Raw genomic sequence first — 16981 nt, 5'->3', positions numbered from 1 at the left:
CTGGGAGACACAAACAGCTAGCCCCCCTCTATGTGACAGTGCACACATCCTAACTGGACTCAGCACCTATAGCAGACGGTGTATCCCTTTCTATTTCCTCACATACCCTCTTTTATGGTGGCAGATTTTCTGCTCTGCTGATAAGCAACTGTCTCTGTGAGTAAACCACAGGTCAGAAAATGCTTTCATGTAACCAGTAAATGCATGGCTACTTCAGTTTAGGACCCTGAACAACATTCCCTAAGAGAAAATGATTATAAAAATATTGAGCCCCTATCACACCATGTGTCAGTCTTGCTTGATGTTAGTTGCTTTTTTTTTTTTTTTTTTCTGTAGCAGATACTGTTTGCTGGCTAACCCCACAGATATTCTCCATTCCCTTCTATTCTTCCTAACTCTACTACAGAAGAAGCTGGGATCATTTTTTTTCCCACTAGATGTAGCATGTGACAAAATTCTGTCCAAAGAGAAATAGGCAGTAGCTTTTCTTGATAAAAGGGACAGATCCAGCTGGTGTTGACCTGTCTTAAAGAAGGATGTGAAGCTTGGAGTTGCAGCAAGAGGGAAGGTATGACCATGTGAGGAAGGTCAAGAGAAGGGCAGAGACTTTGGTCTCGACATCTTTAAGCCCCTGCACCAACAGCTGCTATCTTTAGTCTCATTTTATTAGGTGAAAAAACAAGCCAGGCTTTATTTTGCTTAAGCTCCTTTTGCTCAAGTATTCTGCATAATGCAGCAGAAAAAATTCAACTGCATCACCCCCTGTAAGTGTCATCATGAGTGAGTGATGCAGATGAGATGCCAGGGCCCGTCAGTGCTAAGTAACTTTCCTGGGTCACACAAGCAGAGACATGCAGGGAATGGAAGCTCAGTACTGCTTAAGACTAAAACCCAGCACTTTTGACAAAATGACACTGGTCCTTGGCCAGCACACATTCATGCCTTCAACCTCTTCTCTGAGGATAAGCATTGTGGGAGGAATGTGGTAAGTGTGCTGCCGTGACGGTCATGGGGCTATGCGCAGCCCTGTATTGCTTCAAACTGCCTCATTTCATCACAGAGAACCCATTCTGTCTGGTTCAACTGGAGATGAACGTTAAGGAGGCGAGTGGGCATAAAAGCAAAAAGCTGAGGTTTCTCTGACTGTCTAAAGAGAGTAGGCAGGACCACAGGAGGTGATCGTGAACGCCACTCTGCGAGACACTGGAAAAATGCACATTGAAACTCAAGCAATTCAAAGATAGCTTGAGGGGAAAAGCCCATGATAGCTATAACTACATTTACTCAAAGAGACAAAAACAATATTAAAAAAATGCGATGAAGGTATTGAGGAAATGACTGCAGTCATTTGAAATGCGAAATGTGCTTTTGGGGAATTTAAGTCCACTAACAATCAGCATCTGCCGCACAGCCTGAGCTTCAGTGGCTTGCCAAAGCCTTTCCTGGGAGCCACTGGGGCTGCGACTAGGCCTGGATAGGGGAACCGTAGGCAAGGCTTAATAACCACCCTGTCACGGCACACATGGACCTCCACACCAAACTGGACCGTGTGGGAGGGCTCAGCAGGGTCCTAAAAAGATCTGGAAGGAACAGGAGCCAGCTGCAGCAGGTCTGGCTCCTTTTCCTACTGAGAACACAGAGTGGAGCTGGGTCCTCAGAACAGTACCTAGGGGCTAGGCTAGTTGGGTGAGATTCCAGTGGTTCCTTGCTGTAGTTCTTCCTGCCCCATGAGTGACATGAGATAATAAAGCTTACCTTGCCTACCTCGCAGCATGAGGGGAGATAAAACAAAATAGCAGTGAACAAAAAAATTCAGAAGGGTAATCTCCTGTTTTTAGATTGTGTGAGAAACATTTATAAAGCAAGTTACAATAATCGCCACTGTTTCTGTTAGATTGAACCACATGAAATGGCGGGCACACAACCTTTTAGATCTAATAAGCTACAATTTCAGATGTTCAAACTAATCATGTAGAGATAAATAAACTGAAAACTTAATAAAAGTAAATAAATGAATAAGTAAAACAAGCAAAGTAACAAATAAATAAATAATTTAAAAATGAAGTAATAAATTATAAAGAACTGGCAGAATCACTGTGGTTCAGTAATCTTTCTAGAAAGTCTACTTAGGGGACACACATTCTTTGCTCATAGTCTTACACTTTGGAAAGACCTCCATTCAACAGTATTCGAAATGTTTATTTATTCACAGTGCATCTTCTTCCAGAAAGGGTTTAAGGACACATAGAATAAGACAGGATTACCGCAAATAAGAATGAAAGAAGAAAAGGAAGGGTAGGAACAGGGTAGAGATAGGACGAGGCCAAAGGCACAGAAGCAAGTAACCTATTTTAAGGTGGGGCTCCTGATCTGGCTATGGAAGGGCTGCCATTTGCACCATTTGTGGGATGGGGACAAGCCAGTTGCTCAGGAGAAGTGAAACTGTCCATGGTACCAAGTTCAGACAGGAGTCTGTCCCAGAGGTCCTCATGACACAGCACTCTTGTCAAAGGCTCTTTCTGTTATTGATCCTTCAAGCCACACATCAGAGATATAAGGGGGAGACAGGTACACCTGAACTTGTCAAGTGATGACACGAGATGTCCCAGGAAGATCCTGCCAGCAGAGGCTTACCTGGTCAGGTCAAGGTGGCTGATGATCAGGCTCCGTCCGCTCTCAGTCTGGGCGAGCTGCAGCAGCAGGGCAAGGCTCTGCTGCCTGATAGCCAGGACCTTGGAGGACAAGAGGGTGGCCAACAGCCTGGCCCTGTCAGGGTCCATCACTAGCACACGCTGATTTTCCTCTGCAAAATACAGGGGTTGTGTGTCTTGTGCGTGCCATCACGGCAATTAAACTAGCTCTGTCGCCCTCTCTCCTAATGGGAAACTCAACTGGTGCCCACTCATTTGAAGGCAGGATAATGAAGTGTAAGAGTGTGGATTCTAGAACCAGACTGCTGGGTCTGAATGCCCAGGGGAGTGACCTTACCAGTGCTCCTTGGTCTCCTCATCAGTAAAATGAGGATTACGTTCCTACCTACAGGGACATCATGAGCATTAAATGAATCAGTACGTGACTGTGCCAGACAGGGACTGGCACCCAGAAATCAACTATGTCATTATTATTGTCAAGCCTCCTTGGTGTGTGGTATCTGGAAACACTAGCAAAGGGAAATAAATCAGTTTAATTGTGGAATGTCTTTAGACCATCAATATTCACACAATGGCTAGAGTGGTCATTTGAGGAAATATTATCCAGGAAACTAGAATATCATATGAGAGCATTAATGAATAAAATGTGCCCTCCTTCCTAGAACATAAGCTCTTTCAGGGTGGTGGCAGTAGATTTATCCCCTTTCATTTGCTTCATTTTCTGAACAGGTACATGAATTTGTTTGAAACTGCAGGGTACAGACTGCAGTATGAGGCTAAGCTGTGAAACAGAGCAAACTGGATCTCAAAGGGGTGGGCCCCATCACTTGGACCTCATTACCCTCGGCTCTCTCCCCTCCTGTGCTAATTGCCCATTTACACATAGCACACAGCATCCAGGAGAAGACACACACCAGGTCTTTTCTAGCCCTGAAAGAGCCGGAGTAACAGGACTGCAGGATCCTATGTGTAGCCCACATATCAAACCATGTTTTCGTTAAAAACATTACATCTCAATCCCACACTTCACCTATAATTACTCTTGTCCATGTAAGATAGGATCTACTGATTTCTGAAATGGAAAGGTTCTTGTTGATGATATATTTTTTTCTTATACTAGAAAAGTAGCTTGATATAAATAATTCAAACAACACAGAGTTAGTTGATACTCCTCCAGGTAAGCCCACTCCCCAAAGGAGGTATTATTCACCTCTCATATAAATAATGTGTAAAATATTATACATCCTACCCTGTAATTGGCTTCTCTTCCCCACTCCACAATAGATCACTGACATATTTCCATGTCCTTACTTTTAAGCATTCCCTTGCCCTTTTGAAAAACTGCTTTGCATTTATTGAGTTAGATATATCAAGATTTTATTGACCTGAGACACAGCATTTACATCACAGGTATCTGAAAATATTTTTCAGATGAAAAAAAAATGTAACTGTAAGGTTCACAGAAATGATAAAATAGGTTCACAGAGATAGAGTAAATAGATTGTTATGTCAGGTTCACACTGAGACATACCATCGCCAAGTCCTGCCTTCCTCACCCTCCTGTAGGGGAGTTTGCAAAAACACTGCCCTAAGCTGGTGCAGAGTCTTACACAGAGTAGCAAGGCACCTTGACGATGATAATAGTCGGGGCATAGTTCCCCTTAATTCTTGTCAGGAAATAGGCCCCCCGATTGTCTAGATTTTTAAAAGCTTAATTTCTTAAGTTCTTGATTCCTCTACTCTACTAAAAAAGAAAAAAAAAAAGGTATTATCTCCTACTTAACATCTCAGAATATACAAACTGCATTCACAAGCCCTATCGCTGGCTCCCCACAGTGGCCCTGTGAAAAGGAGACATAACTATTATTATCCCCATTTTCAGTGTTTCTGTCCAGGGTCAAACTTTTTCCTATGAAACACACTTCTTAAAAATGACAGGAGTAAGTAAAATTTGTATTTACATTGAAGTTACAAAAGAGATTAAGAAAGATTATACAAAAACATAATGAACCCTGGAAGATGCAAATATGTGAAAAGCCTAAGAGTTAGCCCAGTAAATAAAATGCCTGTGGCATTCTACTATCTCAATACTAGACGCTAATTAGTGTCTGAAGATACTGGCGGGGATGACTGTAAATCTCAGGATGCTGGAAAGGTACTGTGGTTAGCAAAAACAAACAATATTTTAGTCTGACAAGAAAAGAAAAACTCCATCTACCTCATTGCCAGTGCAGGAACAGAAGTCATGAGTCTGCAAAGAGCAGAAGAGCAGGAGGAGAGGAGAGAGGAGACCACTCATTATGCTGACAACCTCCTCCCTTCACTGACCTCACCCCTCATCTGTCTACCTTGCTTTTGATCCATAAGCTTTCCTGGAGGGAGCGGGTGTGTGGGGAAGTCTAGACATCAACTCTCCAGGGCCTGGCCTTTGGGGAAGACAGTCAGCCCAACAGCAGACTCCCCTGAACGCAGCGCATTAATGGTGATCAGTGGTGATTACCCAGGCTTACCGTTCCCGCAGCACACTGCTTGCCAGAGCTTGAGAACAGATACACAGACCGTCTCTTCAACTGCATCTTTTCCTGCTGTGGAAAAACACCTAGAATGGACAAAGGAGAGCTATCTTAAAAGTCTGAAAATCAGTCTTGATTTTCTCTTCCATTTGGTTTTATTTCATCCCGAGATTCGCCAAATGCAGGTTTCAGAAAGTATAGTTTTATAATCCAGAGCCATGGGTCACCAGGATCAATCATGGAACCATGAGTTCCAGGCCAAGGACGCAGACTGAGGAAACCTGGACTGTACAGAGGCTAGACAGTAAGCCAGTGCCATGGGTGATGGCTGCACTGGGACCAATGAACTGTGGCTGAGCACACAGACATGTACTGGTGACTCCAACCCACACCGGTATCCTAAGCCTCAGGAAGCACACCAGAACAACTGAAATTAAAATACAGTCACTTCAACAAACTGCCTCCTACCATACAGGTCTTTCTTCAAATGAAATTATAAATGGGATTGGGCCATTTACATTTATATCACTCTTGATATGATCAGCAAATTCCAAAAGAAGAAATGAACAAATGACAACCTTGCAAAAACTGGTGGGAAAGCAGCAAGAATGATAATTTCTCTGACTTTGAAGAGCTTAGAGGAGCCCTGGGACATGCTGCTGTTCCTTTCTCTTCAATTATTTTTTTTTTTTTTGAGACTGAATCTGGTTGTATCACCCAGGCTGGAGTGTAGTAGCGTGATCTCGGCTCACTACAACCTCCACCCCTCAGATACAAGTGATCTTGTGCCTCAGCCTCCCAAGTAGCTGGGATTACAGGTGCCCACCACCATGCCCAGCTAATTTTTGTATTTTTAGTGGAGACGGGGTTTCACCATGTTGGCCAGGCTGGTCTCAAACTCCTGACCTCAAGTGATCCGCCCACCTTGACCTCCCAAAGTGCTAGGATTACTGGCACGAGCCACCGTGCCCAGCTTCGTTAACTGCAGTGTAACTCCAGTGGCTTAAACGCCAGCACTCAAAGATGTTCGTGTAGTAGCTTTGTACTCCTGGAGAGCCCCCCACTACTGATGAAGGGTGGTAATGTTCAAAAATGTGACTGTCTATGTGCCTCGTGTCTGATTTCATAAGTGGTTCTCTTCCCTTGCTTTGATGCTGGGCTGTCTTTATGAACATCCCTACCTTCTTATGACCTCGTTGTCACTGATGATACTAAATCCATTGTGCATTCTGAATAAAGTTTGTTCTGTGCCTGAAACATATACAGAGAAAACCACTTTAGACTCCCAAACTGGCTGGCTGGTGTCTAGCTGCGACACAGCCACCTGCTAATAAGAAATCTAATATGGAATGTCACGGTGCCCACATGAATGGTTTGGCAGAAACAAATAAACTTTACATTTTGAAAAATACAATTGTCAGCAACCTCTCAGTGTCAGACGCCTCAGTGCCTCTCAGGCAGAGGGACTGTTTAGAGGAGAACAGAGCTGGGGTGGCCCCGAGGGCTATCTGCACAGCTCATCATTCTGTCATCTTTAAAGAGCTTCCCAGAGCTGCTTAACCTATGGGAAGTACCAGCATATCCATTTGTTCTTAAATATTTATTTCAAAGCTATTTCCAGGGCTCTAGAGAGGAATTTATAATCTCCAAGGAACTGCTAAAGGGGGTATTTGTGTGTCCTCCATTGTACACTAAAGAGAAGTCAGACACTCCATCTATTTGTATAAGCAACATGCTGTCACTGAGTATAGAGATTATTTAAGCCTTGGTAACAATGTTTACAAGAGCTAGTAAAAGAGAACAGTATGACCCTCATTAGTAGGAGAGCTGATGTTTGCTCTGAAACCATTTTCACATCCTAAGCAGCCATTCAGTGTAACTGGGTGAACCTTACAGTTTAACGTATAAAATTCTGTCTTCCATTCCTCCACAGTGGAGGGAAAGTGTGCGAGGTGGTATGGGATGCTTGAGGTGTCTGTGGGGGTATATGTGGAGTACATGCAGGATGTGCATGGGGTGTGTGGAGAAAATGTGAGGGTGGAATGTGCACAGGATATGTGGACTGACGTGAGTACTTATGGTGTGAGTGTGCTCTGTGTGGTACGTGGTGTGTGTGTAATGTAAGGATATATTCAAGTGAGTGAAAGCTGAGTGCATGTGTGGTGTAGGTAAGTATATACGGAGTGTGTGCCATGTGTATGTGTTGTGTTGTATATGTTTATTACATGTGTGCTGAGTGTACGCACGCTCTGTAGAGAGGACGGAGCAGAGGTGGGAGGACATTCTTGTGCACCCCTTTTAGCAGCTACATTAGAGTACATCCTCAATCAATATTTGTGGAAGAAAGGGAGGGATTCTTAAGGGCAGACCTCTGAACATGTCCCTTCACACTGACAGCACTCATGAGATCACACACATCTCTGGCTTACACTCCTTTATCATTTCAGTCAGGATCTCAATCCCCCCTGCATAGAACAAGGGGATCTGGTCAGGCTTGGAAAGGGTCTCCAGGAGGTTCTTGGTGTTCACAGCTGTGTTCTTTCCCGAATCCAGCAGTTCGTGGGCTTCCTTTTCTTGAAGGTCTGCTTTTTCCTGAAGATCTACTTGATTCAGGTAATCTAGAAAAACAAGAAAGGAAAAGCAAAACAAAACCCTAACAATCAACAATACCACACAAGAAGTAACCTTTTTTTTTTACTTTCTTTTGAGGATGGGAGTTTGAGAAGCATAAAGCATTAAAATAATTAAAACTCTTCTTTAGCAAGGAAAATTTTAGAAACAGTCTAAATCTATAACCAGAATCTTAAACCTTGTTGGAGATTCAAGGGAATCTAAAAGTGTCTAAGGGAGGATGGTGTAGAAAATGAAGAAGGCAAATATTAATATTTGCAAGGGATTACAGCAAGCAGAGGAGCAGAGTGGGCCAGTTAACACAGAAGATTGAACTGTGCAGGAAAGAGGATCCGCTGCTGCCTCGTGGCCAAGGGCAGTGAAAGCACGGAAGGCATTCTAAGGCAGAAGGCAGAGGGAGTTCAGACAAAGGGTCTCAGCAGGAACGTGCTCACCTTTCACCTGGGTTTGCAGCTTGGGGTTTATTTCTAAGATCTTCTTATAACACTCTCTAGACTAGAAAAAAGAAACAAGACCTTGAAGAGTGGTTGGGATAAAAGTGATTATGAGAAAGACAATGGGTGTCATTGGGCTTGGCTGCTTCATTATTTTCTCCACGCCTCCTCCTGCTCCCAGTGCAGGAGGCAGGCACAGGAACACACTGTGCATTTGACATTTTGTTCAGGCTTCTCCAGTTCTAGGGGGCAACAGGTATTATTTCAAAATTCGTTTTAAAGAAACAGTGTTGTTAGATGCTCATGATGAAAAATATCCAGTCTTAAATTCTTATGGATCATGTCTGTCTGGGATAGAAATAATCATAAAGTAAATGCAAAACTTAGATATGATATTTGCACTGAGAGAGAATAGAAGGCTGTCAGATATGTCCATAGGGAGTTAGGAAATAAATGAAACTAGAGGCAATGTTGACAGAGACTCAGGAATAGGAAAAGAGAACTGCCTAGTTAAATGTACAGGCTGTGAAGAGAACCAGTAAGGGATCCATTTATTGGCCACATAAGAGTCAGCTGGAAAACTCAACAGTGAGAGCTTCTCATTGAGGAAATTGCTAGATAGAAAGTTACTGGAAAAATGAAGATTCTAGTTCATAGGATTCCTGGGCTTAGTGCTGTATTTCTCACAGGAATATAAGAACTGCCCAGAGTATAATCTAACCAGTCACCTAGAGAAAAAGCTCAGAAAAAACAACACCCCAAAACAAACAAACAGTTCTGAGATAATCTTGAAGGTTCAAAGTTTGTCTAGAAGACTAGAGCTAAGAAACAAACTGAAGGAAAAAACAGCACATTAAAGTAGAGAACAGTGTCGCAGGAACAGATGTCTATACATCAGAGTGACCCTGTATCCAACTTCTCTTCAACCCTAGATCTAATCTAGCAACAATTTTTGTTGGCTTCACTGTCAGTAAATATCCAAAATCCCATCACTTCTTACCACCTCCATCACTACCAACCTGGTCCCCATCATCACCTCTTGCTTGGATATTTATTGCAATAGCCTTATCACTCATTCTCTGTTCTTACCTTACGACGCCGAAACACATGCTCGGTCTAGCAGTCAGAGTAATCCTTTAAAATATAAGTCAGATCATTTAATTCCTTTACTCAAAATCCTCCAATAAAGCTTGAAGATCACTCAAAGTAAAAGCCAAAGTCCTTTGAAAAGCCTGTAAGGCCCTACAGGATCAGCCCCTTATCACCAGTTTGACCTCATCTCCTGTTGCTCTCCTCTTGCTGGCTCCCTTCTAGCTATCCCTCCACCAGGAATTTATTCCCTTATATATCCACATGGTTGGCTCACTTCACTCCCTCCATTCCTTTAGAAAGCCTTTTCTTACCACTCTATATAAAACCAGTCTCATCTTTACTGCTTCCTGATTTATTTTTCTCAGTACTACATACCACTATCTAACATAGTACATGTAACGTACTACACATCTATTTGATTGCTTTTTGTCTCCTGGTCACCCTTACCCCAAGAACATGAGTTCCATGAAGCCAAGGACTTTGTCTAGTTTCACTGATGTATTCTTTATTGCCTGTATTAACAGTGCCTGACACATAGAAAGCATGCAATAAATATCTGCTGAATGAATAAATTGAGTGAATAAATAAAAATTGGTGGACAGGGAAAGATTAACATTTTCTTTATTCATATTTCTTTTATTTAGCTTTATTACAATAAGCCTGCATTACATTTACAATTAAAATCCAACAAACTTTTAAAAAATGTATCATATTAAGCAATTTATTTTAAAGACATATCTTATAAATGGAAAGACATCCTATGTTCATGGATAGGAAGACTTAATATTGTTTAGATAGCAGGACTTGCCAAATTGACTTATGAATTCATGTAATATCCATCAAAATTCCATCCGGTTTCTTTGCAAAAATCGACACAATAATCTTGAAGTTCATACAGAAATTCAAGAGCACCAGAATAGCTAAAACAATCTTGAAAAAGTAAAGGAACCAAGTTGAAGGACTCTCACTTCTCAACTTAATACAAAGCTACAAAAATGAAGACACTGTGGTACTGACACAAGGACAGACATGTAGCTCTATGGAATAAAACTGGAAGACCAAAAATAAACCCATATATTTATGGTCAATTGATTTTTGACAAGGGTGCCAAAATCACTCAATGGGGGAAAGAATGGTCTCTTTAACAAATGGTTCTGGGACAAGTAGACATCTACATGAAAAAGAGTGAAGTTGAACCCCAACCTCACATCATACAAAAAATGAACTCAAAATGGATTAGAGATAGCTAAATTTAAGAGCTAAGCCATAAAACTTTCAGAAGAAAATATAGGTGTACATCTTCCTGACCTTGGATTAGATGATCATTTCTTAGATATAACACCAAAATCACAAGCAACTAAAGAAAAAATAGGTAATTGAGGCTTTATCAAACTTAAACGTTTTTGTGCTGCAAAGAACATCATCAAGAAAATGAAAAGGTAATACAAGGAGTGGAAGAAAATATTTGGAAATCATGTATCTGATAAGAAACTTGTATTCAGAATATATAAATGACATTTACATCTCATTATAAAAAAAAGACATTTCTCCAAAGAAAATATATAAATGGCCAATAAGCACATGAAAAGATCATCAACATCATTAGTCACCAAAAAAATGCAGATCAATATCACAATGACATATCACTTCACACCCACTAGAATAGTGAGCTTTACCTTGGAAAATACTGAAGGATGGATTGATACCTAATCAGCTTGGAGAATCATGGTTCTCCTCTAGCACAATTGGGAGCATCAGTCTGTGATCAAACATGTCAATTACATTCCTCTAAGAACTTACCACACTGTAGTTCTTCAGGGCCAGGTTGGCTTTTCCCATGTGAAAATATGCTTTTGTGCATTTTTCATCACACTGCATAAAAGAGAATGACTGATCAGAAGTTTTAGAAGATGTGAAGTCATTTGCCACTACCCTCACTACACAGCTAAAAGAGTTAAGGCAAAGCTTTGATTCTCAGGGCAACTACCAGAATTGACAAAACTTTTCTGTGCATTTGTGACCAAACTAATTGATGTCTGCAAGGAGCCTGGGTGCAGCAGCAAGCTCTTCACCAAATTAATTAATGATACCTGCCACTTTTCATTTCCATTTAATGAGATGCAATCAGGAAGCAAACCCTCAGTTTAGAAGAGCTCTTAACACTGGCAGAACATTAGAATCATCTAGGATGCTTGTGAAAGTCCTGCCGGCCCTGCACCCCACATCAATTACATTATACTCTGGGATAAGACCCAGGCATCAATAAGTTCTTAAGCTCTCTAGGTGAGGTAAATGTGCAGCTAAGTTTGAGAGTCACTGGTTTACTAGAAGAGAACTTACTCTAAGAAAATAGCTGAGGTTACCATTACATCTTAGTGAGCCTGGGAAGTCCCTCCTCCCAAATAAACTACAAAATATGTGCTGGGACCTTCTGTTCATATTACTTAAGATTAGTAGGGATGCCCCCTTCAAAAGGCAGGATTGAAACTTATGGCTGAAACTAGACCATTTACACAGGGGGCCCTGCACCTGCCTGACCCTAGTCATTATAACTCCACAGGGAATGATTTGACAGAGACATACACTAAAATCTAAGACATCCAGTTAATGAACATTGATTGAACTTCTTTTATATGCAAGACATTGTGCCAAATCAGACGCCCTTCAAAGGTTTAGATATGAAGAGGTTAAGAGTTCAAGCTCGCGAGTCTAAAATGTCCTGGGTGGATCCTTGTTCTGCTACTCAGCAGAAGTGGCATGTTGTTGGCCAGGCCGCCTAACTTTTCTGACACTCATTTTCCTCACCTGGAAAATGAAGACAATAATAGTATCTCTCTCAGGTTGCTGTGAGAAAGAAATTACGTAAAACACTTGGTGTGGCTCTGGGTAACAGAGTATTAGTTGCTATTGCTGCAGGTATATCAGCACCAATTCATTTCAGAGCAAAAGAGAAAATCTAAATTTAATAAAAGAGAGCAGTAATAATAAAAGAGAGAAGAATAACAATAATAATAAAAGAAAGAACAATAATTGTTCGAGAAGCTTTTAGAGATACACTCTTGTGTATACCATTTCCCAATTCACCGCTAAGTGAATGAAGTCATAATAAAAATAAATGTGCATGATTGTTCAGCCCAAACCATGTGCCAGGCACTAAGCTTTACGGTTCATATGGATGATCTCACAGAAGCTTTCAAACAACTCTATGAAGCAGATACAGTTATTATCCCTATTTTACAGATGTGAAAACTAGGGGTTGGAGAGGCCCAAGGTCACACAGGTAACAAGTGGAAGAGCTGGAATTTGAAATTTGGTCATTAAACTCTCAAGGGTTTAAAAATGACACCAAATCTCCTTCAGAAAGGTGCTACAGAAAAGAGCATATAAATGCTATAGAAAATGCTACTGAAAAAAATCAGTGGAAGAAAATATGCTTTAAAATGCAGTCTTTAAAAGGGTATGCAAAGGTGGAGGGATCTGTGCTGAGTCTTAGTGACACGTAGAGGTGAAGAGAGGAGGATGGAGGGAGAGTGGGCTGGGCAAACACTTGAGGGAGGAGAGTACAGGCGGCTTTGGGGACAGTCCAGCCGGGATTGAGGGGCAGGTGCTGGGTGGAGAGAAGATCCCTTCTTGAGCCACACTGGAGGAGGGTGAGTCACCAATGGCAGTGTGGAGGTAAGCTGGTAGGAAGGTGGCATGCAGATGTGATCAGAGGAGGGAAAGGCTGAACAAGAGGTAAGGTGGCCTGAACAATGAGAGATGAGTAAGGAGAGCAGAACAATCATTTAGAACAACGGTTAATGTCTGAAGTCCTGGTGACAGTGGGAGGGAAAGGAAGTGCAGATGCCAGAGCTATGTCAAAGAAAGATCTGACCAGCATCAACTAACTATCAGTGATAAGGGTGATGGAGGATGTGAAGTCAAAACCAGGGGCCTAGATACCTGAAAGACGTGGTGTGTCATTAACAGAAAGAGGTCAGCTAGGGCAGGGAGTGGGAAAGGCTGAGTGAGAAGATGAAGAGTTGGCTTCTAGACATACCGAGTTTCAGATGACATCAAGACTATCAAAAGGCACCTGCAGGAGGCAGCTGACATGCAGCCCTGGAGCGGGGGAAGGGGAGACTGGGGAAGTAGGTCTGAGAGCCATTTGCAGAGATGAGAGTTGAACCCATGAGAGGAGAAGAGAGCTGTCAAGGAGTAACTGTACAGAGACAAAAGACAGGGAGCAGAGGGGTGACCCCTCATGAATTCACAAAGGATAAAATTGAGGAAGCAGGAAACGGATGGTTAAAGAGAAAAGAGGAAACTCTAGCACTTCAGCTCATGAAAGCCAAATATTCACAGTACATTCACTGGCAGAGCACCGGGGTTACAGCAGGTGGGGGAAACCGAGCCCCAAGCATTAAAGCGTTGTCCCCGACCTATCGTGTGCCACCGTGAAGTGCGGATAGCTGTGAATTTGCCTTCCTAAGACAATGATGTAAAAGGCTGCTAATGGATTTTTCTCACTAATAGACCCATTCTCCTTTGACCATGTATCAACCCTCACGAGAATGTTCTTGGGTGAACCCCAGCTTCCCTTTAAAGGAATCCTGCCTTCAGAGGAAGATGTATTTCATTGTGCAAGAGGTGTTCTGCTGAGAAAGAAATGATTCTGGTCCTGACTGAAACCAGCTTTGCTGCCTTATCTTCCTTGACAAGAAACATCAGTCTTGAAATATCATCACATAAGCTTGTCTCTACCAATTTAAAAGTGTCAAAAAAGATTACATTGGCATGAAAGTACTAACACTATTAGTAATGGAGTACCAGTGACATTCGCTATTGATACATTAATTTTAAAGACAGCAAAAGTTTTAAATTCACAGCTGCAACATAAAACAAATCATTATTAGTTTTTAGAACTCTTTGTACATTTTTTTTTTTCTCATTTCTCCAAGTGTTTACCCAAACCTCTTCAACTGAGAGCCTCGCTGGGCATTTAACAAGATTGGCTGCTGAGTGTCAGCGTTTTTTAATGTCAGCTCCATTGGGCCTGCTTGGCCTCGGTTTCACTGTTAATTACATTGTACTTCAATTAACATTTGGGAACAGGCCAGTGTGTTATCCTGAATCAGCATGATGATACGTCTGCCCCTTTGGCCTTTTTCAGATCAGAAAAGATACTCTTGGTGAACCTGTGAGGAGATCACGTTTCTTCCACGGAAGGGAAAGACATCCACATCCAGGAATTATGGGGTTCCAAGTTGCAGCGGAGAGGCCCTCTACAGAGGTTAAGAGCATGGGCTTAGAGTTAGACAGACACTAGCTTCATGATCCTGCACAAGGTACTTAATTAATCACTGAGGCTTGATTTCCTCGTCAGAAAAATAGAGAAAATAGTGACACTGAACAGAACAGAATAGAATTTTGTGAGCACGCAGCAAATGATGTTGTTTGCTGTTATTACTGGAAAAACCAAGGAAAACATCCTTGCCTCTCTCTTCTCCTGCAGAATAATGGCAGAAAAAGAAATCATTATCAAGCAAGGCAACAAAGCAGGTTAGTGGACCTATGATGGAGCTGTGAAGAACTTGATGTCATCAGCTTTGGCCCCAACTCTTATAACGTAAAGACTATACCCATGCAATGGAACCAAATTTGCCACACATTGTATCTTCTAAGGGATAAAGAAATTGGACACTCCAGATGTCAGTGTTAAGAGGATCCCTAGCGTTTTATGAATGATTATAAGCAGAGGTGACTTTCTCATTCATCCCAGTTTCCTTTGCTTACCCTCTCAATAAGAAATAAAGCAGATATGGCCAGTATGCTGCTAGGAAAGTGTCCTCTTGTTTTGGGACATACTCATTAGGCTAGGGTAGCTGCGCTGTACCCAAGAATTGAAGCCACAGGATAAACTTGGCACATTCTCCTGGCACCTCAATTTTACTTGATTCTAAGTTATTGAAAATAATGCTGTTACATCAAAACAAACAGATAACTTTCACGAAGTGCTGTGCAAAATTAACAAGGTTTTTAAGGTAAAACACACATCTTAAAAGAAATTTCATGCTTTCTGCTTCTAGACCATCTCGAGGGGCTCATGACCATTCTCCTCTGCTGTTAGCAGCAAGTGCAGAAGTCTGAAAAGCACTAGTTTTGGTTACTTAGTTAAAACCCCCATGACAGACTAATTCAGGGGAATGTGGACTAAGGGTTACTTAAATATTTGGTCATGTCCCTAAAAAGTGATTGTGTTATTTTAGTAACAGTCTTTATGTCTATGCATCTTTCACCATCTATTCTGGCAGATTTGAGAGGAAACGCCATGCGTAGAATTATTTTATCTGCCCAAGGCCTGACTAAAGTTGAAAAATAGGAATTCTTTCTTCTGATTATTCCTCTACAAATAGAGGATACTATATTTCCAAATTATTAGGGCTGGAGGGAAAAAACACAAACTGACAAGGAAGAACAGCATTGTAGCCTTGCAGAAATCAGCTCCAATGGCTGGCTCCGGAAGAGAGAAGGAGGCATATCCACTAACACATAGAACAAAGAGTCTGATAACACAATAGTAAAGAAGGAGCTGTAGTAACATAAGACACTGAAAATTCAATAGCAGCAGCTCCCTGGATTGCCTTCTAGGAACTAGGCATTTTCTGTGCATTGTCATGACCCTCCTAACAATTCTATTCTATCCAATTCTATTCTATCCCATTCCACAGATGAGGAAACTGAAGCTCTGGCTACAGAGGTTATACCCTTTCCTATCTTGATACACTGGCAGCTGCCTTCTATCTACTTCAGCCCAATACCATCATGGGGGAAAAGAAATACTCTCTTACCTTGAGAGCCCATTCACAATCCACCAGTGCCTTCTCATAGTTCTTAAGTTTCATATAAGCCTGTAATGAAATCAACAGCTGATATTCACACACAACTCTGCATCAGGCAGTTTTCAGTTCATACAGAAAGAACATTCGAACAGTAGAATGTCAGCGAGAACTATCCTCTACCTGGATCAGTCATGGTCCTGCCAGGAAACAGATGGCACACTTACACTGGGCAACTGAGAGTTGAATACAGGGACCTCTTCCACGGTGAAGGCAGGGCTTAGGGAACCTGACAAGGGATGCTATAGAATCTCAGCGCTAGCAAGAGTGGACAGCCATTACCACTGCTGTAATGGAAGGGGCAGAAGGAGGGAGCAATGAACACAATGGGAGAGGATAGCTCTGCGAAAAGAACTGCCTGACATGAGCTGAGGCCTTCACTAGAGCCAAAGGCCGGGAGACTAATACCCAATCTCACTTTTCCTCCTTCCTTCTTATTTTATTGGCTGAATGCAAATGGAGGCTAAAAGGCTGGGAAGCCAAGGAGCCAGTCCACACAGGTCAGCCCTCCAGGGCACAGAGCAGGGAAGGATCTAGAGGGACACAGAAAATACCCAGCTCACTAGCCACATCCGAGAAGGAAGAGCTGGATTCTGGAGTCTACCCTGCTGTGAATGTTCCAGAAAAACACCAAATGATAAAGGGAATAAAAAAGACAGATAATTAGAGCCCTCATACACTGCTGGTGGGAATTAAAACGGCACAGGCCCTCTGGAAGATAGTCTGGAAGTTCTTCAGAAGGCTAAGTACGTTATCATATGACCCAGTAATTTTACTCCTAG

The 16981-nt window shown here is 42.0% G+C and overlaps 1 protein-coding gene across 2 annotated transcripts in view; it reads right to left on the bottom strand.

Annotated features, from left to right (window-relative positions):
- TTC12 (tetratricopeptide repeat domain 12) overlaps nt 1–16981 on the bottom strand; it is a 51023-nt gene that overhangs the window by 19412 nt on the left and 14630 nt on the right. The window contains exons 7-13 of one of the 2 annotated variants that reach the window (XM_011926762.1): nt 16152–16211; nt 11122–11211; nt 8230–8290; nt 7594–7782; nt 6346–6415; nt 5162–5250; nt 2635–2803 (exon numbers count right to left, since the gene is read on the bottom strand). In XM_011926762.1, coding sequence (XP_011782152.1) covers nt 2635–2803; nt 5162–5250; nt 6346–6415; nt 7594–7782; nt 8230–8290; nt 11122–11211; nt 16152–16211 — 728 coding nt within the window. The remainder of the gene's footprint in view (nt 1–2634; nt 2804–5161; nt 5251–6345; nt 6416–7593; nt 7783–8229; nt 8291–11121; nt 11212–16151; nt 16212–16981) is intronic. The other variant, XM_011926763.1, reaches the window with a different exon arrangement.

This window comes from Colobus angolensis, unplaced genomic scaffold (assembly GCF_000951035.1).
Source record: "Colobus angolensis palliatus isolate OR3802 unplaced genomic scaffold, Cang.pa_1.0 Scaffold7, whole genome shotgun sequence".
In the NCBI taxonomy this organism is placed as follows: domain Eukaryota; kingdom Metazoa; phylum Chordata; class Mammalia; order Primates; family Cercopithecidae; genus Colobus; species Colobus angolensis.
The sequence above is the reverse complement of the archived record's forward strand: the minus strand, read 5'-3'. Positions and strand labels throughout refer to the sequence as shown.